This window comes from Balaenoptera physalus, assembly GCF_965194825.1.
Source record: "Balaenoptera physalus genome assembly, chromosome: 19".
Taxonomy (NCBI): Eukaryota; Metazoa; Chordata; class Mammalia; order Artiodactyla; family Balaenopteridae; genus Balaenoptera; species Balaenoptera physalus.
The window spans coordinates 3,142,334-3,162,574 of record NC_138900.1 but is presented as its reverse complement, the minus strand read 5'-3'; the positions used below and the strand labels follow the sequence as shown (position 1 = coordinate 3,162,574).

At 59.8% G+C, this 20,241-nt stretch overlaps 2 protein-coding genes and 1 long non-coding RNA gene across 10 annotated transcripts; 2 read left to right on the top strand and 1 right to left on the bottom strand.

The window, feature by feature from the left end:
* Nucleotides 1–9,410: 9,410 nt before the first annotated feature.
* On the top strand, nucleotides 9,411–16,675 carry ZNF628 (zinc finger protein 628). 5 transcript variants are annotated; one of them, XM_082436240.1, is made up of 3 exons: nucleotides 9,411–9,616; nucleotides 10,269–10,427; nucleotides 13,371–16,675. In XM_082436240.1, the coding sequence occupies exon 3, from the start codon at nucleotides 13,376–13,378 to the stop codon at nucleotides 16,547–16,549; it is 3,174 nt and encodes a 1,057-aa protein (XP_082292366.1). In that variant the 5' UTR covers nucleotides 9,411–9,616; nucleotides 10,269–10,427; nucleotides 13,371–13,375; the 3' UTR covers nucleotides 16,550–16,675. The 5 variants fall into 5 exon arrangements, with proteins under 5 accessions (XP_082292366.1, XP_082292364.1, XP_082292365.1 ...); XM_082436239.1 differs by lacking the exon at nucleotides 10,269–10,427 and adding an exon at nucleotides 12,508–12,583 and having other exon boundaries at nucleotides 9,555–9,616; XM_082436237.1 differs by lacking the exons at nucleotides 9,411–9,616; nucleotides 10,269–10,427 and adding an exon at nucleotides 13,121–13,286 and having other exon boundaries at nucleotides 13,371–15,919; nucleotides 15,953–16,675.
* Nucleotides 12,041–13,154, bottom strand: LOC309648357. Its single transcript, XR_014256631.1, has 2 exons — nucleotides 13,069–13,154; nucleotides 12,041–12,534 (listed from the first exon to the last, which is right to left on the bottom strand). It is a non-coding gene; the product is annotated as an uncharacterized lncRNA (long non-coding RNA).
* Nucleotides 16,676–16,804: 129 nt separating the features above from the next.
* NAT14 (N-acetyltransferase 14 (putative)) lies at nucleotides 16,805–20,095 on the top strand. Of its 4 annotated transcripts, XM_082436770.1 has the most exons (4): nucleotides 16,805–16,910; nucleotides 17,124–17,178; nucleotides 17,899–18,014; nucleotides 18,905–20,095. In XM_082436770.1, exons 3-4 carry the CDS (start codon nucleotides 17,943–17,945, stop codon nucleotides 19,451–19,453), a joined length of 621 nt encoding a protein of 206 aa, XP_082292896.1. In that variant the 5' UTR covers nucleotides 16,805–16,910; nucleotides 17,124–17,178; nucleotides 17,899–17,942; the 3' UTR covers nucleotides 19,454–20,095. The 4 variants fall into 4 exon arrangements, with proteins under 4 accessions (XP_082292896.1, XP_082292898.1, XP_082292895.1 ...); XM_082436772.1 differs by lacking the exons at nucleotides 16,805–16,910; nucleotides 17,124–17,178 and adding an exon at nucleotides 17,365–17,501; XM_082436769.1 differs by lacking the exons at nucleotides 16,805–16,910; nucleotides 17,124–17,178 and adding an exon at nucleotides 17,429–17,501 and having other exon boundaries at nucleotides 17,838–18,014.
* The last annotated feature ends 146 nt before the right edge of the window (nucleotides 20,096–20,241 follow it).

Genomic DNA, 20,241 nt, shown 5'->3' with positions numbered 1-20,241 from the left:
GTTAAGAATCTACCTGCCACAACAAGAGAGGCCGCGATAGTGAAGAGGCCCGCGCACCGCGATGAAGAGTGGCCCCCACTTGCCGCAACTAGAGGAAGCCCTCGCACAGAAACAAAGACCCAACACAGCCAAAAATAAATATAAAAAAATAATAATAATAATAAATAAATAAAGAGCCTTCCCTAAATTAAAAAAAAAAAGGGTATAAATATTCTTAAAAAAAAAAAAAAGAATCTACCTGCCAGTGCAGGGGAAACGGGTTCGGTCTGGGAAGATCCCACAGGCCGCGGAGCCACTAAGCCCGTGCGCCACAACTACTGAGCCTGCGCTCTAGAGCCCATGAGCCACAAATACTGAAGCCCACGCGCCCAGAGCCCATGCTCTGCAAGGAGAAGCCACCGCAATGAGAAGCCCGCGCACCGCAATGAAGTGTAGCCCCTGCTCGCCACAACTAGAGAAAACCCGCGCATGGCAACAAAGACCCAGGGCGACCAAAAATAAATAAATAAATAAATGTATTTTAAAAAACCCCAAAAACCATGCACAGGGATTCTCTCGCAGTTCTGGGGGTCAGAAGTCCAAGATGGGTCCCACGGGCTAACCTAAAGTCAAGGTGTTGCTTCTGGAAGCTCTAGAGGGAATCTGTTCCCATGCCTTTTCTGGCTTCTAGAGGTCTCCCAAATTCCTTGCGTTGTGGCCCCTTCCTCCGTCTTCAAAGTGCATCGCTCTGCCCTCTGCTTCTGTTGCCCCATCTCCTTCTGACCCCGACCCTCCTGTCTCCCTCTTATAAGGACTCACTGCGAAATCCAGGATCATCTCCCCCTCCCAAGATCCTTAACTCCACCACACCTACAAAGTCCCTTTCGCCATAAGTCACACAGTTGGAGGTTCTGCAGGTTAGGACGTCTCGGCGTCTTTGAGGCGGGGCACAGAGGGAGAGGCTTGGCCCCAGTGATGGCTCCTCCCGGGCTCCCTTCAAGGCCACGTTAACTGGGCCAGTGGTTGCAGCCACTGAGGCTGAGCCTGGGGCTGCCCCCGGCGCCCCCGGCACGCAGGCAGGGAGAGAGACACAGAACAGCGAGGGCTTCCCCCGGGGCTCCCCAGTGCCTGACACGCTGCACCTCGGTGAGGCCCCCTGCCCCTGGGCACTCACAGGAAGGCATTAGTGTCCCTATTTCCCGAAGGAGAAACTGAGATCCGGGCACACAGTCACCCAAAGTCACAGGCAGCTGAGCTGGGGAATTTAACCCACATGGGGAAAAAACCCTTGGGAGGGAAACTAAGAACTTTCTAAAAGCTCTCATAGTTGTTAAATACTGAAGTATATTATTTCTAAGATCTATTATAAATATCCTTTTTTAAAAAATTTATTTATTTATTTATGGCTGCATTGGGTCTTCGTTGCTGTGTGCGGGCTTCCTCTAGTTGCGGGAGCTACTCTTCGTTGCGGTGCGTGGGCTTCTCACTGTGGTGGCTTCTCCTGTTGTGGAGCTCGGGCTGTAGGTGCACGGGCTTCAGTAGTTGTGGCTCACGGGCTCTAGAGCACAGGATCAGTAGTTGTGGCACATGGGCTTAGTTGCTCTGCGGCATGTGGGATCTTCCCGGACCAGGGCTCGAACCCGTGTCCCCTGCATTGGCAGGTGGATTCTTAACCACTGCGCCCCCAGGGAAGGCCCTATAAATATCCTTTTTGTCCCCCAAATGATGCCTTGATAAAATTATCAGCAGCAAATTATAAAAGACTCTGGCTCAAGAAGAGAATATACATAGGAGTCCTTCCTCCCACCCCCGGCCAGGCGGCTTGTGGGATCTTAATTCCCTGACCAGGGATTGAACCTGCACCCTCAGCAGTGAAAGCGTGGAGTCCTAACCACTGGACTGCCAGGGAATTCTCAACATAGGAGTCCTTTTGTTTATATATATATATAATATTTGTTTATTTATTTGGCTGCACCAGGTCTTAGTTGCGGCATGCGGGATCTAGGTCCTTGACCAGGGATCGAACCCGGGCCCCCTTCATTGGGATCGCAGAGACTTAGCCACTTCCACCAGGGAAGTCCCAAGGAGTCCTTTTGAAATGAGAGCTACCAAATGTGATATAGTGTAATGTTAGGGAATAATTTAAAAACAAAACAAAACAAAACTCAGTGCCACCACTTGGGAGATCCTGTGTCCTGATTCCAGCTTCCATTACCTCACTGGTAAAACTGGGATAAGAAGGTAGCACAGAGGGGAAATGCTCCAAGCTCGCACAGCAAGTAAGTGGCAAGGCTGGGGTCTGAACGTGAGATAGCATAGGCCCGAGACCAGGCCTTTGCTTCCCAGGCCCGCTCACCATCCAGCGATGCCACAGGCAGCGTCGGCACAGCGGTGGCATCCCGGTGGGCAGTGGCAGTGGCAGAGGCCCAGCCAGGTGCAGGGCTCAGGGTGGGGACCACCTGGCAGAGGTTGCCAGAGGCCCAGTCCCTTGGGAGTGTACTGTGAGCTGCAGTCAGTGAGGCCAGTAGCGGCGGGTGGGCCAGACGCCAAGTGCCACCCGTGTGCCTCACCACAGCCGAGGACAGGGCAGCGTGGACACAGGTGTGGGGACATGACGGGCCCCCAGCGCTCCGCCCCCGGCCCCTGTGACTCCCCGTCTGTCTGGGACTCTCACCAGCTCTGGTGTTGTCTCTCCATCCCCCTTGCTCTCGCCTGCTCTGCCCCCTGGCTCTCCTGCCCCTCGCTGCGCTGTCTCCAGCCCTCTCCTCTTCGCTGTGTCTCTGAGGACGCCTGCCACCACTCGTGTGCTTCTGGCTTCTCTCACCGTGTCTGTCCCTTTCACCACCTCTCCAGTGTCTCTCAGACTTTGACTGCCTCTCTGTCTTGGTCTGGGCAGACTCTGTGTGTGTGTGTGTGTGTCCTGGACACACGTGTGGTGTTGTGGGTTGGCATGGAAGGTTTCCTGTCCTGTTGCTCTCAGGCCCAGAGGGGAGGGCCCAGGGTCCCTTGGAAAGAGGCTAGGAGGGGAGTAGACCCCCAGGTCTCTGGAGGATTGGAGGTCAGAGCTCAGGCCCCAGGACAGGCAAGGGGCCACCCCTGCATGGCTGGGGCATGACCTTTGCTAACCCAGCTCCAGGAGTGGGCTCACATCCAAGGCATAAGGAGCCAAGGGCAACATCTGCTGGCCAGCTCTGTCCCACCGCCAGACCAGCCTGGAATACAACGGAGGCCACCGGCCGGCCGGCAGGGTCTGGCCTGGGGATGTTCCACCAGGGGGCGCCAACGTCCCAGGCTGGCGCTGGGACTCCCCGCTGGAGTGTCCTCAAGGTGTGGCCCTTCTCCCCCTGTTTTCGATCTTGATAAGAGTCGCTCACAGCTGGGGGCTGGCTTCATCTGATGTTTGTTGAGGACCTGCACTTGCAGGTATGAGAAGGTACTCACAGGCTCCTTTCTCCTATCCCAGGCCTTGGAATTGGGGGTGGGTGGGGCGCATGTAATCATTCAACAAACATTTATGGGGACTTCCCTGGTGGTCCAGCGGTTAAAACTCTGAGCTCCCCATGCAGGGGGTCAGGGTTAGATCCCTGGTCAAGGAACTAGATCCCGCATGCTGCAACTTAGAGCCTGCGTGCCGCAACTAAAAGATGCCGCATGCCGCAACTAAAAAAAAAAAAAAGAGATCCTACATGCCGCAACGAAAGATCCCGCTCGCTCAAGGAAGATCCTGCGTGCCGCAACTAAGGCCCAGCGCAGCCAAATGGATAAATTTTTTTAAAAAAAGTATTTATGGAGCACCTACTGTGTGCAGAAGCTGCGGATGCAGTGGTGAGCGAGACCAGCACCGTCTGTCCCTGTAGGAGTCTGGGAGGGAGACGTCTGTAAACAAGAAATTATGGTTTCGGATGTGCTGTGAGGATGCTGAGACTGGACAGTAAGTTGGAGGCCGGACGGGGCAGGGGTGCTGCTTCAGTTGGAGAGGCCCTCTCTGAGAAGGTTATAATTGTCTTGCAACTTTAATGGAAGAGGTAGCAACCAGGAGCTTCCCAGGCAGAGGGCACAGCAGGTGCAAAGGCCCTGAGGCAGGAGCAAGCTTGAAGGGAGTGAGAGAGGTAGAGTGATGGGAGGAGGTGAGGTCAGAGAAGTGGATGGGGGCCAGACCCGCGGGGCTTTGTAGGCTAGGCAGGAGTTGGGTTATGAGGGCAAGAGTGATGGGGAGCCATGGAGGGTTTGGGACACAGGTAGTTCCCGGAGCTCAGGGCCCTGCCCCAAACCTCCTTTGCAGGCCTCGCTGACCCTGCCCCTACATCCCTCTCCAGTGTGGGGAGGGGGAAACTGAGGTGACAGGGCCAGGCTGGGAGCCCAAACAAGGCTTGTCCCTCCTTGCCTCCGCCCTGCTCCTATGCTGCCTCTCTTCACCCAGTCCAAGAGGGACTTTGTTCCCCTTAAAATTTATTGTAAAAATGTACAGGTGGCAGGTTCCTGGTGTCCCCAGCCCGTAACTCAGAGGGGCCAACACTGTCGTATTTGTTTTACATCTTTTCTTCTGAGAAGAGCAATGGGCTGAATCATGTCTTCCCAAACTCATGTGTTGAAGTCCTAACCACCATACCTCAGAATGTGACTGTATTCACAGATAAGATCTTTAAAGAGGTAATTAAATTAAAATTATGTCAGTAGAGTGGGCCCTACTCCTATATGACTAGTGTCCCTACAAGAAGAGGAAATTTGGACACAGACAGGTGCAGAGGGGAGACCATGTGAGGACACAGGGAGAAGGTGGCCATCTGCAAGCCAAGGAGAGAGCCCTCAGGAGAAACCAACCCTGCTGACACCTTGATCTTGGACTTCCAGCCTCCAGAATAGTGAGAAAATAACTTTCTGTTGTTTAAGCCACCCAGCCTGTGGCACTTTGTTATGGCAGCCCGAGCAAACCAACACAAGAAGTGTATTAGTTATCTGTGCTGCATAACAAGTTACCACAAACACAGTGGTGTAAAGCAACATGCATTAATTTTCTCACAGTCCCCGTGGGTCAGGAGTCCAGGCAGCACAGTTGAGCTGGGTCCTTAGCTCAGGGTTTCACAAGGCTGCAATCAAGGTGCAGGCTGAGGTCGGGGTCCTCTTCCAAGCTCGCATGGCAGAATTCGTTTCCTTGCATCTGTAGAACCCTTGGAGGCTGGTGTCTTCAAGGCCAGCAGGAGAATCACTGATGTTCCACTGCTCTGACCTCTAGACCCAATTTTAAAGATCTCGCCTGATTAGATCAGGCCCACCCAGGAAAATCTTCTTGTATTAGTCAGGGCTCTCCAGAGAAACAGAACCAATAGGCTCTATCTCTATCTATCTCTCTATTTATCTATCTGTCTATCTAGAGAGATTATATATATTACATATATAAAGGAATCTAGGAAAGTCCCTGGCGGTCCAGTGGTTAGGACTCCGCGCTTTCACTGCTGAGGGCCTGGGTTCCATTCCTGGTTGGGGAATTAAGATCCCGCCTGCCACGCAGCCAAAAAAACAAAAAGCAAACAGAGGGGTCTGTTTTCCCCACACAGATGGGACCCTGTGAACTGTCCTCCTCCAGGGAGTCTGCCCTAGTTTCCCCCCCGGCTGGATGAGGGGTCTCGTCTGGCTCCCATGCCCTGGGCGGCCTCCATGGGCTTCTGACACGCATGTGAGACCCGCTAGATAGGCCTTGGATGGAGCTGGACCCGGGCGCTGGAGACACTCCCAGTTAAGTCCCTTCCTGGTTGCAGGAATCACTTCCAGCTCTGTGCCTGGCCAAGAACCTTCAGAGAGCCTTTATTTACTGCCCCGCCAACCCCAGTGAACTGGGGATGATGCCCCTTCCATGTGGAGAGGACTGGCAGGGCAGGGCAGGCTGGGGCACCCCATGAGAGCCCCCAGAGACGCTGGAAAGGAGCATCCTCAGTCTGTGGGAGGCACAGGCTGGCCCCTTGGCTCCTTCTTCCTGGGACAGCTGACAGCTGTGACTTGGGGACTTCTCTTGCCTGCCCCCTACCCTCCCCCCCCCACTTAAAGTGTATCTCTGCTCTTTTTACTCCACTTATGTGAAAAAGGATATTTTATTTTATTTTTTATTTATTTTTTTATTGGAGTATAGTTGCTTTACACTGCTGTGTCAGTTGCTGCTGTACAGCAAAGTGTATCAGCCATACGTATACATATATCCCCTCTTTTCCGGATTTCCTTCCCATTTAGGTGACCACAGAGCACTGAGTAGAGTTCCCTGTGCTCTACAGTAGGTTCTCATTAGTTATCTATTTTATACATAGTAGTTTGTATAGGTCAGCCCCAATCTCCCAGTTCATCCCACCACCACACCCCACTTTCCCCCTTGGTATCCATACGTTTGTTCTCTATGTCTGTAGGATATTTTATTTTTAGTCTCTGGCCTTGGGAGTCCTGTCTTTGCCCCCAGACACCTCCTCTGGGGGGTTGGGTGAGGGCTGCTCCAGGGAGAGGTGTCCCCAACCCCAATCCTCTCTTCTCCAGTGAGCGCAGGCTGTGCTGTCACCAAGGTGTTGGACTGAGTGGCCAAAACCAGAATCGAATGTCCACACAGCAGGACACCCCCCACTTCCAGAGGGAAGGGAGGCTGGCCGAAGGGCTCAGGTGTCTGGGGTCCAGGAGCACTGGTGGGGGCACGGTGAGTGGGACCTGAGCCCCCTCCATGCTCTGTAATCAAAGTGGGCAGGGCCCAGACTCTGGTCCTGGATGAGCCACCTTGGAGCTGGACTGCCCGAGAAGCCTGGCACACGTCCCCCACTACCTGGAGTGTGGCTGGTAGGGATGGGTGAGGGAGAGTGGGGAAGAGGGAAGGGCCAGGCTCCCCAGTTCCTACCAGGGTTTCTCCTCTCCTTCGACTACTTCCTTGGGATGGGGGTGCAGACCTTGCCAATCCTTTTGGCTGGGATGGGGGTAAATGCAGAGACACCCTCACGTGCACACAGGGCTTGTGGGACGTGAGTGACAACCTTGGGCCCAGGGAAGTGTTGGGTAGGTAGTCTTGGCCACCTTCAAAGACTGCAGTCCCCACTCCCATCCCTGTACCCCATGGGAAGAATGGTTCACCTGGCTGGCAAGGCAGGGGGCTCAGGGGGACTGGGGCTGGATGGGATGCCTGATCTAGTGGGAGGGGTTCAGCTGCGAAAAGTACCTGGGGCGGGGTGTTGTTGGCTGGAAATAAGAATGCCTGAGGGGACTTCCCTGCCAGTCCAGTGGTTAAGACTCTGCGCTTCCACTGCTGGGGGCGTGGGTTCAATCCCTGGTGTTTGATCCCCGATCAGGGAACTGAGATCCTGCGTGCTGCGTGGCGCGGCCAAAAAAAAAAAAAAAAAGGATGCCTGGGGACTGGACAGGCGTATATGTCCAGATGTTTGCTTAGTCCCACATCAAGCCTTCACCCACTGCCCCAGCCCTGGACATGCCCCCACGCCCATCTCTCCTACTGTATTTTTTCTCTGAGACGCTTAGCGGCACATAGCATGGGATATGTGTTATTTATTATGTCTTGTTTATTGCCACCCTTCACCCCCTGTAGATTTTGTAAACTCACTGGGACCGAACTTTTGTTGCCCCCTCCCAAGCCCCCATTGCTATGTCCCAGCTGCTAGGGCAAGATCTGGGGAGGGTCCTGGGTAAGGACTGAGGGTCTGGACACTACAGAATCTGGACTGGGTGCCTCTGATAACTTCCTATGGTATCTGTGTCAGCTGCAGAGGACTTCGCATACGAGGCTCCATGAGGGGTCCAGCTCAGGGATGGATGGGGGGACAACTCCTCTTCCCATCCGTGTCCTTGGAGAGCCAGACACGGTGTTAGCGTCCCATCACTCACCCCACAGGGCTGTTACTGCTGTCTTGAAAAGGAGCCTGTCAAATCTGCACAACTTTTTTTTTTTTTTTCCTCCCCAAAGAGGCACCGGGCCCCGAGAGTGGGAGCCAGTTGCTCATAGGGGATCCTCCCTCCATCCCCAAGCCTCCGTTAGCGTTAGCGGCCAGAGCCTGATGTGTTGAGGAGCCTTGGATACAGACCCCAGGGGGCAGGGCCTGCAGGTCTCTCCTCTTCCTAGCTTTCCCCTCTTTACTCCTTAACAGCTCAGAACTCTCCTCAGGTGTCCCTCCCCCACCCCCACCCCCCACCCAGTGCCTCTGGCAGCTTCATTTCTGGCAGGGGAGGTGAAAGCTGAAGTGAGAGGAACGTTTGGGCTGAGCTGGAAGCCAAGGGTTTTATATGCATGAATTCACTGGAGATTTCATAAAGACCCTGCTGGGCAGGGACAGGTCCAACAGCTCAGATCACGCCTGAGTCCCAGCCTGCCTGGGGGCCTTGGGAAACTGTATGGGAGGCTGTAAAAATTCACTCATTCAACGGAGTGCCGTCTGCTTCTGATTAAGCCCCTTACTGGTTGTTGGGGACACCTGGGTGGCAAAGTCAGACCCCATCCGTCTGTCCTGGAACAGAGATGAGTGCTGCTGAGCATGTAGTGGGGCCCCTCCTAGCACAGGGGCTTTCTGGTAGTTGAGAAGGGACGCGGTAAGGGTAGCCGTCAGGCTGAGGAGGATTGCCTTGGAACAGTGGTTCTCAACCAGGGGAACTGCAGCCAGGTCTGGAGACGGCTGTCATAACGTGTGGAGGGGAGCCGGGTGGCGAGGAAGGCTGTCGGCCTCTAGTGGGTTAGGGTTAGGCCACTATGCTGCTAGCCACCCTACAAGGCACAAGACAGCCCCCACAGTAAAGAAAGGCCGGCCCAAATGTCACCAGTGCCATGGTTGAGAAACTAGTCGGATGACCCGCAGAAAAGTCAGTTTGACTTAGAGGCCGAGGCTGGTGAGAGCTGAACATGGGAAGGAGGGAGAGGGGATTCAGGACAGCCCGTTTTCCCCTAAGCCCCCAGGCTGCGAAGGAGGCAGGGGTCCCTGGTGCCCTGGGCAGCCCCCTGCATAGCAGGGCCCAGGTTCCCCAAGAGCCGCACTAGCGAGAATGCAACAGACGCCCGGGAACCGCAAGCACGAGGGACCTTTTGGGGACAGGAAGCACTGCGGGCTTCAGTTTTCCCAACGGGGGAAAAAATGGGAGCCCCGAGGCCTGGGCGTGGGGCCAGGCCAGGAGTGACCACATCCCTGGTGGGCGACGCCTGCTCGGGAACCGCGCTGCGGGGGAGGATTCTATCACAGGCGAGAAGGAGTCGATGCTAATAAAGGGGAACGTGCGACCCTGCGTCCCGACCCAGCTTTCCCCGGCCTTGGGCCGACCCCCGCGACTGCTGCAAGACCGAGTGGTCGGGGTCCCGAGAGTACTACAACTCCCAAGATGCCTCGCGCCGCCTGCGCCAGGAAGGGCCGACACGGCCGGCGGCCAATGGGGGGTACGGAGGCGGGGCCTCTGCGCACGTGGCGTCCTGACGCACGGACGGCGACGTCGGGGTTTGTGTGCGCGAGAGGCCGCCGATAAAGGTTGGGTGCCTCGCGCCGGGGGCCGTTGGGAGGGAGCGTGCCCCCGCCCCCTCCCCGGCCCCCACTCCTGCACCGCCGCTGCAGGGGCCCCGCCTTCCCATCGACCCCCGCGGGAAGGCCCTGGGTCTCCCCAGCTCATTCCCCGGTCGGGGCCGCAGGTGAGAGACCGGAGGGGCGGGGGTGGGGGAGGGACCGGAGGGCGGAGACGTTGGGGAAACGGCGAACGTGAAACCGGAAGGGATGCCTTAAAGGGAAGGGTGCTACTTCACCTCCGACTTTTGTCCGCCGGGCCGGCTCCGCCCCCTTAAAGGGCAAGGGGCTCCTTTTTAAAGGGGCGGGGCAGGTTGTGCAGTTTATAAAGAGCTTCCCGCTTTAATTTAAGAGAATAAATTGTCTCTTTAAAGGCCGGTGACAGTGTCCCAGATACTGAAAGAAAAGCTTCTGAATCCTAGTGGCTTCAAAGCAGTCCCTAGTTTAGCTGAGAAAGGGTGGAGATGGTTGTGCAGGAGCAGGATCCTCTTAAAGGGGAAGTCGGGCCTGATGGAAGGGTGTGACCCGGCCTTTTGAAGAGGATGCTCTTTACCAGATAAGATGGGTCCCGGCTCTTCCAGAGCACGGATGTCTCCTGTTTAAGGCATGCCGGCCTTCTGAAAGACACGTGCAGCTTCCTGGGATAACCTCTTAAAAGGACTTGCTTACATTTTAAAAGGGACGCTCATCTTTTTAAAGGGAATCTATATGGCTTGTGCAAAGGGATGCCCAGCTTTCTTTCATTCAAGATATGTTCACTGAGTACTCACTCTGTGCCAGATATTATTCTAGGCGCTGGGATGCAACAGTGAACAAGATGCCACTAGCATCTAGTGGACCGAGGCCGGGGATACTGCTAACCAACTTGCAATGCAGGAAACAGCCCCCTGTCCGGCTCCAATCTCAACAGTGCTGATGCTGGGAAACTCTGATTATAAAGTAGGTTAGAAGGTGATAAGCCCTATGGAGAAAAAAAATAAGTCAGGGAAAGAGAATGCGGCATGCTGGGAGGGGTTGCAGAGTTAGGTAGGGTGGTCAGGGAATAATTCCCCAAGATGACATTTCAGCAAAGACTTGGAGGTGAGGGAGGGAGCTTACTGGATATTGGAGGGAAGGGGGTACTAGGCAGGGGCCTGTGTGGGGCCCCAGGTGGGAGTGGGCATGCCTGACCTGGCCCTGTGACCAGAGTGCTCTGAGGGTTGGAGAGGCTAGCAGGACAGTCAGGGAGGGAAGGAAGCCATAGGCCGTGGGAAGTCTGTAGGTTCTTGTAAGGGATTAGTTTTCTGCTCTCAAATGGGAGCAGTGGAAGGCTTTAGCAGAGAGGAATGAAATGGTCTGTCTGTGTTGGCAGTTTCCATTCAGCCTCTGTGTTGGGAACAGACTGGGGGTAGGAAGAGTAAGGGTGGAAACTAGGAGAGCTGTCAGAAGGCTGTTGCAGTTGCCCAGGAGGGAGATGTTGGTGCCCTAGAAAAAGGTGGTAATGGGGGACTTGGTGGGAAGTGGCCAGATTCCAAGGATGCTCCTGCTGGACTAGGGGAGTCGGCTGCCGGACTGGTCATAGAGAGTGAGGGAGAAAGAGGAGGTGAGGATGCCCTGGGACTTTGGGCCTGAGCAAGAATAAAGGTGTTTTTGGAGATGGAGCAGACTGGGAGTGAAAGAGATATTTGCAGGGGCCAGAAAGGGGAGAGAGCAGGAGGAAAAACTGGAGTTAGGCTTTGGGCATGTTAAGGTTGAGGTGTCTTATTAGGCATCCAAATGGCATAGTCCAGCAGGGGTGTAGGTTTCAAAGGACAGGTGGCAAGTGGAGATCAATTTTGGAATTGTCCAGTTTATAGATTGTGAAGTCCCAGGAGTGGGTGAGGGCTTCCAGGGAGAGTGTGGATACAGAATAGGAGGCTTGATAGAACCCTGGACTCTCCTGCATTCACAAGTAGGACTAGCACCCGAAACTGAGAAGGGTGGCAGGTGAGGAGCGCGGTATCCCAGAAGCCAAGGGGACTGGTTTAAGGAGAGAGAGAATAAGGCGTCCATTGACCACTGAGCAGAGACCACTGGATTTAGCAACTAGGAGGCCATGAGTGGAGGGGGCGGGGGGAGGATCTGATTGACAGGGTTTGAGATGGGAAAGAGCATGTATTGATGGCACTTTTAAGTTGCTTTGCTGCAAGGAGACAGAAATGAGGCCAGAGCTGGAGGAGGAAGTGGGGTGAAGGGTTTTTGTTTTTTTAAAGATGGGAGGGCTTCCCTGCTGGCGCAGTGGTTAAGAATCCGCCTGCCAATGCAGGGGATATGGGTTCGAGCCCTGGTCCAGGAAGATCCCACATGCCGTGCAGCAGCTAAGCCCGGGTGCCACAACTACTGAGCCTGTGCTCTAGGGCCTGCGAGCCACAACTACTGAGCCCACGTGCCACAACTACTGAAGCCCACGCGCCTAGAGCCCGTGCTCCACTAGAGAAGGCACCGCAATGAGAGGCCCGCGCACCACAACGAAGAGTAGCCCCTGCTTGCCACAACTAGAGAAAGCTCGCGCGCAGCAATGAAGACCCAACGCAGCCAAAAAAAATTTTTTTTTAAAGTTATAAAGATGGGAGACCTGGCTTGTGGGTACACTGATGGGAACGGTCCAGGAGATGAGGAGAATCGCTGTAGGTGGGAAGTCAGAGTCTTTAGGCCCAGAAGTAGGCAGGCGGGAAGGGGTAGTGCAGGGTTTCTCAGCCTCAGCACCACTGGCGTTTTGAACTGATTGCTCCTTGCTGTTTGGGGGCTGGGGGTGGTGCTGTCCTGTGCCTCGTAGGACGCCGAGCAGCGTCCCTGGCCTCTGCCCACTAGATGCCAGTGGCACCTGCTCCTCCAGTCGACAGCCAGATAACCAGAACAGTCTCCAGGCATTGCCACATGTCCGCTGGGGTGGAGGGCGTGGTGGTGGTGGTCCAGGGAGCTTCCATTGCCCCACTGAGAACCACCAGTGTAGTTGTTGGAAGATGGGAATGTTCTCTTCTGGTTGCTTTTATTTTCTCAGCGACAAGATCAATGGCAGGGTCACCTGCTAAGAGCAAGAGGGGATAGGAGAGAGATTTGAGGGGAAAAGAAACATGGCAAGTATCACCTGGTGGGGTGGGTGAATGGACCAGAGAAATGCAGCATGAGCAGTGCAGGGTGTTGGGGAGGGAGCTTTGAGATCCTTGGGCACGAATACAAAAGGAGGCTGAGGCCAGGCACTTTCCAGTCACCAGCAGCATCTGTGCTGGATAAGGAGGGCAGTGAGGGTGTGGATGAGGGGGCGGAGGATGCAGAGCCCACAGGATCAATGGGTGGTAGATATGGCTGAACCTAGGGATTCTGGGTTAGGGTCCCAAGAGGGAGAGGTGGAGCAGGATGGGTGGTGGTGGAGAGTGGATGCTCACAGAGGCTTTGTCGTGAAAGGGTTTGGGGTGTGGCAGTGGAAGCGGGTATTGAGGCAGGATGGGGATGAGGTCTTTAGAGGGACCAGAGGATCCAAAGCGCGGTGCTAGAGACCCCAGCCTTCTTCGAAGACACTGCCTGTCTTTAGAGGGACTGAGCATAGCCGGAAAGGCAGTACCTGGCCTCATAAAGGCCACATCCAGCAGTCCAGCCTCCTGGAGGAGATGGCCGGCATGGTGGGGGGCGGGGCGACCAGCTCCTCCCAGTTTGCCATACGTTTCCTTTTTAGCACCCAAAGCCTTCCGTCGTGGGCAGCCTCTCCGGCCAGAGCTGACCTGCACTACAGGAAGCCGTAATCCTAAGGGATGTGTCCCGTGCCTCTCACAGGGCCACCCCGTGGGTTTGGGGTTGCGATAACCCGGTGTGTGGGCGGAGGTGGGGGGAGCGCCCGCCCTCGCCTGACCCGGAATCCCTCCCCAGGTGTGATGGTCGGCTCCCACACGGACATGGCGCCGGCCTCTACCGCAGAGGGGGCCGGGGAGAAGCCGGGCCCCGCGGCTCCGGCCCCCACGGCCCAGTATGAGTGTGGGGAGTGCGGCAAGTCCTTCCGCTGGTCGTCCCGGCTCCTGCACCACCAGCGCACGCACACGGGCGAGCGTCCCTACAAGTGCCCCGACTGCCCCAAGGCCTTCAAGGGCTCCTCGGCCCTGCTTTACCACCAGCGGGGCCACACGGGCGAGCGGCCCTACCAGTGCCCCGACTGCCCCAAGGCCTTCAAGCGCTCGTCGCTGTTGCAGATCCACCGCAGCGTGCACACCGGCCTGCGGGCCTTCACCTGCGGCCAGTGCGGCCTGGCCTTCAAGTGGTCGTCCCACTACCAGTACCACCTGCGCCAGCACACGGGCGAGCGGCCCTACCCCTGCCCGGACTGCCCCAAGGCCTTCAAGAACTCGTCCAGCCTGCGGCGCCACCGGCACGTGCACACGGGCGAGCGGCCCTACACCTGCGGCGTGTGCGGCAAGAGCTTCACGCAGAGCACCAACTTGCGGCAGCACCAGCGCGTGCACACGGGCGAGCGGCCCTTCCGCTGCCCGCTCTGCCCCAAGACCTTCACGCACTCGTCCAACCTGCTGCTGCACCAGCGCACCCACGGCAGCGCCGCCGCCCCCGCCGCGGGCGCCGCCCCCGCCCCTCCGCCGCGGGAGCCCGGCGGCAAGGTCTTGGTCTCGGAGGCCTACCTGCAGCGGCCCCTCCAACCCCCCAGCCCGCCGGCGCCCCCGCCGCCCGCGCCCCCGCCCGTGGTGCCCGAGCTCTTTCTGGCCGCGGCCGAGACCACGGTGGAGCTGGTGTACCGCTGCGACGGCTGCGAGCTAGGCTTCGGCAGCGAGGAGCTGCTCTTGGAGCACCAGCCTTGCCCCGGGCCGGAGGCGCCGCCCCCGCCCGCGGACGCGCCCTCGGAGCCTCAGAAGGCCGACCCTCCCCCGCCGCCCTCCCTGTCCCCGCCGTCCCCCTTGCCGCAGCCCCCTCCCGCCGCTGCTGCCCCTGGCTTCGCCTGCCTCCCCTGCGGGAAGTCCTTCCGGACAGTGGCCGGCCTCTCCCGCCACCAGCACAGCCACGGGGCGGCCGGCGGGCAGGCGTTCCGCTGCGGCAGCTGTGACGGCGCCTTCCCGCAGCTGGCCAGCCTCCTGGCGCACCAGCAGTGCCACGTGGAGGAGGCCGCGGCCGGGCGCCCGCCCCCCCAGGCCGAGGCTGCCGAGGTCACCTGTCCCCAGGAGCCGCTCGCCCCCGCCCCCGCCCCGCCCGCTCCCGCGCCCGCCCCCGCTTCCGCGGAGCGACCCTACAAATGCGGCGAGTGTGGCAAGGCCTTCAAGGGCTCATCGGGGCTGCGCTACCACCTGCGGGACCACACGGGCGAGCGGCCCTACCAGTGCGGCGAGTGTGGCAAGGCCTTCAAGCGCTCGTCGCTGCTGGCCATCCACCAGCGCGTGCACACCGGCCTGCGGGCCTTCACCTGTGGCCAGTGCGGCCTTACCTTCAAGTGGTCGTCGCACTACCAGTACCACCTGCGGCTGCACTCGGGCGAGCGGCCCTACGCCTGCGGGGAGTGCGGCAAAGCCTTCCGCAACACGTCGTGCCTGCGGCGCCACCGGCACGTGCACACGGGCGAGCGGCCCCACTCCTGCGGCGTGTGCGGCAAGAGCTTCGCCCAGACCTCCAACTTGCGGCAGCACCAGCGCGTGCACACGGGCGAGCGGCCCTTCCGCTGCCCGCTCTGCCCCAAGACCTTCACGCACTCGTCCAACCTGCTGCTGCACCAGCGCACCCACTCGGCCGAGCGCCCCTTCGCCTGCCCCATCTGCGGCCGCAGCTTTGTCATGGCCGCCTACCTGCAGCGGCACCTGAGGACGCATGCCCCGGCCAACGCCACTACTGGCCCCGCAGCCACCGGCGCCGGCCCCCAGCCCCCTGCCCCACTGGCTGCCGCCCCAGCCCCATCCGCCACCCAAGATGTCCACGTCCTCCCCCACCTCCAAGCCACGCTCTCCCTAGAGGTGGCAGGGGTCACGGCCCAGGCCCCGCCCCCCAGCCCAGCAGCCCCCAACTCCCAGACGTTTCTCCTGGTGCAGACTGCCCAGGGCCTCCAGCTGATCCCCAGCAGCGTCCAGCCCCCCACACCCCCGCCGCCCCCCGCCCCCCCCAAGCTCATCTTGCTGCCCTCCTCCAGTACCGGTGGTGGGGGCAGCGGTGCAAGGCAGGGCCCACGGGCAGTGGGGAAAGCTGGGCAGGGGGCTGGAGTAGTCTGGCTGCCAGGCCCTGGGGGGCTAGGGGTGCAGGGAGGGAGCAATACCGGGGCCAGCGCGGGAGCGCAGAGCCTCATAGTTCTGCAGAATGTGGGGGCTGGGGAGGCAGGGCCGCAGGAAGTGAGCGGGGTCCAGCTCCAACCCCTTCGGCCAGCCCCGGAACTGACCACGGTCCAGCTCCAGCCGGCCCCGGAGGTGACCACGGTCCAGCTCCAGCCGGCCCCGGAGGTGACCACGGTCCAGCTCCAGCCGGCGCAGGAGGTGACCACGGTCCAGCTGCAGCCTGTAACGGGTCAGCTGTCCAATTCCAGTGGGGGAACCGTCACCACTGAGGCGCCTAATCTGCTGGTGGTTCAGAGTGGGGCAGCGGAGGAGTTGCTGGCGGACCCCGGCCCGGGGGAGCCCGGTGACGGTGAGGCCAGCACTGGTGTGGTCCAGGATGTGCTCTTTGAGACGCTGCAGACGGAGGAGGGGCTGCAGAGTGTCCTGGTGCTGAGCGGGGCTGATGGGGAGCAGACCCAGCTGTGTGTGCAGGAGGTGGAGACCTTACCCTCGGGGCTGGCTGAGCCGCCAACCCCTGGCCCGCCGGGACAGAAACTGCTCATTATCCGCAGTGCCCCGGCCACCGAGCTGCTGGAGAGTGGCAGCGTTGGGGGAGGCGCCGCTGCGCTGCAGCTGCTGGCCCCACCACCACCTGGCCCAGGCTGTGCTCCCGCGGGCGTCCCTGCGGCTCCTGCCTCCCAGATGGTACAAGTGGTTCCTGCGGGAGCTGCACCTGGGGGCATGACCCCCCAGGGCCTACCCTCCATCCAGATCGTCCAGACTCTGCCCGCAGTCCAGCTGGTGCACACGTTTTGAGTAGAACCACTGGTTCCCCTTCCCGCCCCACACAGAGACCCCGACTCACTGCCCGCCTGGGCTGGGCTGAGCTCGGCGGAGGGGAACTGCAGGCTGGGCTTGCTAATAAAGACCAGAATCTCCTCTGCTGTGCTTTTGTTTTATTTGTGGTTTGGGAGGTCACTGTCATGGCCATAGCCACCACTTGGGAACTTGGAATCTCATCTCTTGCTTCCTGGTTCGCAGGTGACTTGCTTTGCGTCTTGGGGCCAGCCACGTCTCCTATGTGGGCTCTGTTTATCCTTTTTTAAAAAAGGGATGCAACGGTCACTATATGGGGGAGGCGTTGGAATCTAGAATCCTGGTCTGCCACTTGTTCTCTGTAAGTCACCCCACACCTCCTCTCACGGAAAAATGGGTGGGTGGGAATGCCCATCCCGAATGTCACTGAGAGCCGGGGTGGGTTGGCTTGGGGTGGGGCAGTTTGGGAGCCAGTGGGCTCAAGATGCTGACGCGGCCCCTCCCGCGAAGGCCCTGGAACCATAGAGAATAGACCCACTGAGTTCGCCGCCCCGCCCCCACCCCCTGCGCTCAGGTTGCTTAGGAACCAGGGGACTTCGGGGAGCAAACGTGCATTCAGCGCGCGCCCGGTAAGTACCGCTCCCCGCCCCCACCCCCACCCCGCCGGGTCCCCCGCTCCCATCCCCTGCCCCTTCCCCCGCCTGCGTCCTACAGGCCCCCATTCTCTGTTGCTCCTCCCCTTGCAGGGTTGCCGCTCCCCGCCCTAGTCCATTCCCAGCCCACGCCCAGACTCTCCCCCCACCCTCTGCCAGAAGCTTGGCAACAGTTGCTAAGGCCGAGAGCAGGCACCGCCCCGCCCCCCAGTGCGCGAGTCTGACGTCACTTCCGCCGACGACCCCCTTCTCAACCCTGCTCCCCTCGCACCTTGTCAAAAGCGAAGCGACCCACAGAGGTGCTTGCAAGTCCTTGTTCCTGCGACAGACGCCGTTCGGGGGCGATTGGGGCAGAGAGGCTCTGGGCACTGGGGGGGGTGGGGAGCGCAGTCCATTCCCTGCCTGTGGGGGTAGTTTCGCTCACCCCCAGGGCCGCCCCGGAACCTGGAAGGGAGCCCGGTGTTGGCAGGTGTTGGCGTGCACCGGGCATTTAGGCGTAGATCGCTGGACACCACTGGGGGCCGGGGGGCCACCCCGAGAGACTTTAGAAAGGTCGATGGGTTGACGGGGAAGCCTGTCCTGTCTCGGACCTCTCTTGGGACCTGACCTGGGACATACTGTTGCTTGATCCGCAGCTCTGGGGCGCTTTGGGGACGAGAGGTGCCCTCCTGACGCTGACCGGCTTGTTTTCGCCAGGTGCACGCCTGCTCCCTTGGGGGCGCGGGAGCCTGGGGGCTGCCATGGCCCCCAGCCACCTGTCGGTGCGGGAGATGAGGGAAGATGAGAAACCCTTAGTGCTGGAGATGCTGAAGGTGAGAGCGGGCAGGGGCGCCAGTGAGCCTGGGAGGGTGGGGTGGAGGGTACCAGTGAGGGGGGGCCGGGACACCAGTGAACCTGGGAGGGGACGGGGACACCAGTGAGCCTGGGAGGGGGCGGGGACAGAATGAGGGGATACCAATGAGCCTGGGGGGGCGGGGACACCAGTGAGTCTGGGGGAGGGTACCAGTGGGAGGGGCCGGGACACCAGTGAGCCTGGGAGGGGGCGGGGACAGAATGAGGGGGCACCAATGAACCTGGGGGTGGGGCGGGGACACACCACGGAGCCTGGGAGGGGGCAGGGCTGGCATTTGGAGTGGCTTCAGTCACCTTCCTGAGCCAGCCGTGACCCCCGGCGAGCAGTCTTTTGCTCCTAAGAGGGCCCTTGGGCCCTCCTCTCTCTAGTTCTTTCTCCCTACCCTGGGGATCAAAAAGGGTTTTCACCGCTGTAGGGCTGTGGAGCTGACCACACACCAACTCCTTCCCTATCCTGCCCACTTCCAGTCTTCCCTACGCCCCAGCCTCCTGCTTTTCAAAGTAGAGCCCTTGGGCCTCAGCCTGGCACTCGAGGACCCCCCAGGCGCCCCTCCAGCTTTCTCTCTTGCTTGGGGCAGCTCCTCCATCCAGCCTTCCCTGGTGCCCGGCGCCTGCCTCTCCACTGAAGTGGGGGCCCTCCCAGTTCCTAATTCACCAGCTCACTCATTCAGAGCCCAGCGTGCCAGCCGTGTGGTCCCGGCCCCTCCGCCACAGGCCTCAGCTCACTGCCTTCCTTTCTCCTCCGGCAACCCCGGCCCCGGATCCCTCCCGGGCAGGGCCTGCCTCCTCCCCGCCCCGTTCCTGCTGCCCACGGGAGCCCCCCAACGCTGACTGCTCCTCCTGCCCGCAGGCTGGCGTGAAGGACACGGAGAACCGTGTGGCCCTCCACGCCCTGACGCGGCCACCGGCCCTGCTCCTCCTGGCGGCAGCCAGCAGCGGCCTGCGCTTCGTCCTGGCCTCTTTCGCCCTGGCCCTCCTCCTGCCCGTGTTCCTGGCCGTGGCGGCCATGAAGCTGGGCCTGCGGGCCCGGTGGGGCTCGCTGCCCCCGCCGGGCGGGCTTGGGGGGCCCTGGGTGGCAGTGCGGGGCTCGGGGGATGTGTGCGGGGTCCTGGCCCTGGCCCCAGGCTCCAGCGCTGGAGACGGGGCCCGGGTCACCCGCCTCTCTGTGTCTCGCTGGCACCGCCGCCGAGGCGTGGGCAGGCGGCTGCTGGCCTTTGCCGAATCCCGGGCTCGAGCCTGGGCGGGCGGCATGGGGGAGCCCCGGGCCCGGCTAGTGGTCCCGGTGGCCGTGGCAGCATGGGGCGTGGCCGGGATGCTGGAAGGCTGTGGCTACCAGGCCGAGGGGAGCTGGGGCTGCATGGGCTACACGCTGGTGAGGGAGTTCAGCAAGGAACTATGACGTCAGACCCTGGAGGGAGGAAAAGCAGCGCTTAGTGAGCACCTACTGTGTGCAGACACTTTCACACCGTCCTTCCGTGAATCCCCAGCCCACCCAGGGCCCAGAAACAGGCCTGCAGAGGGCAAGAGACCCCACCACAGCCTGACGTGTGTCTGTAGTGTTTGAACTTCTCAGAGAAGTCGGCCCATCTAACCCCTGCCTCAGATTCTGTCTGCACTGAGAAGTCTCCCCATCTGTCTGTCTGTCTGCCTGTCTGCCAAGCCTGTGCCGTTTGTGCTACGAGCCTGGGAGAGATGTGGGGCAGGAGGAGAGGAGGCCGAGCAAGCCTGCCCCCCACCCCGACCAGGGTTAGGACTTAGGCAGGGGCACCCCAAACCGGGACAAGGCCCCCAGGGAATGGGGTGGGGCTTGATGCTGTGCTTGAAGTGGGTGAGGCTGCAGAGGCAGAGAGAGGGTGAGGGGCGCCTCTGCAGGGGAGGGTCGTCTGCCTCGAGAGCCCCAGGGGAGGGAGGGGGGTGGTGGGCACAGTGCTGCCCTCCCAGCCAGCCCCCCCCCCCCCCCGGGAAGGTGAGAGCCCAGAGGGGCAGACAGACCCATCTGGTTTTTAACACCCGTTTGTTAATAAAGCCTGAAACTGCTGTGCGCCTGTCTCCCTCTCTCTGATGCCTTTTCCAGTCTGTCTGCGAAGCCCCCCTTCCGTCTGGCTCCTCCTTCCCCGAGGTTGATATTAATTGTTGGCGGCGGGGGTGCTGGACTGGGGGCAGGGGAGGCAATGAGCTCAAGGCAGC

Bases quoted from the DNA above. Each gene is read 5' to 3' on its own strand.
- ZNF628 (XM_082436236.1), top strand. From the start codon at position 13,256: ATGTGTCCCGTGCCTCTCACAGGGCCACCCC. The intron at 13,287-13,370 runs GTGGGTTTGGGG...ATCCCTCCCCAG, and splicing joins GCCTCTCACAGGGCCACCCC to GTGTGATGGTCGGCTCCCAC.
- NAT14 (XM_082436770.1), top strand. From the start codon at position 17,943: ATGGCCCCCAGCCACCTGTCGGTGCGGGAGATGAGGGAAGATGAGAAA. The intron at 18,015-18,904 runs GTGAGAGCGGGC...TCCTGCCCGCAG, and splicing joins TAGTGCTGGAGATGCTGAAG to GCTGGCGTGAAGGACACGGA.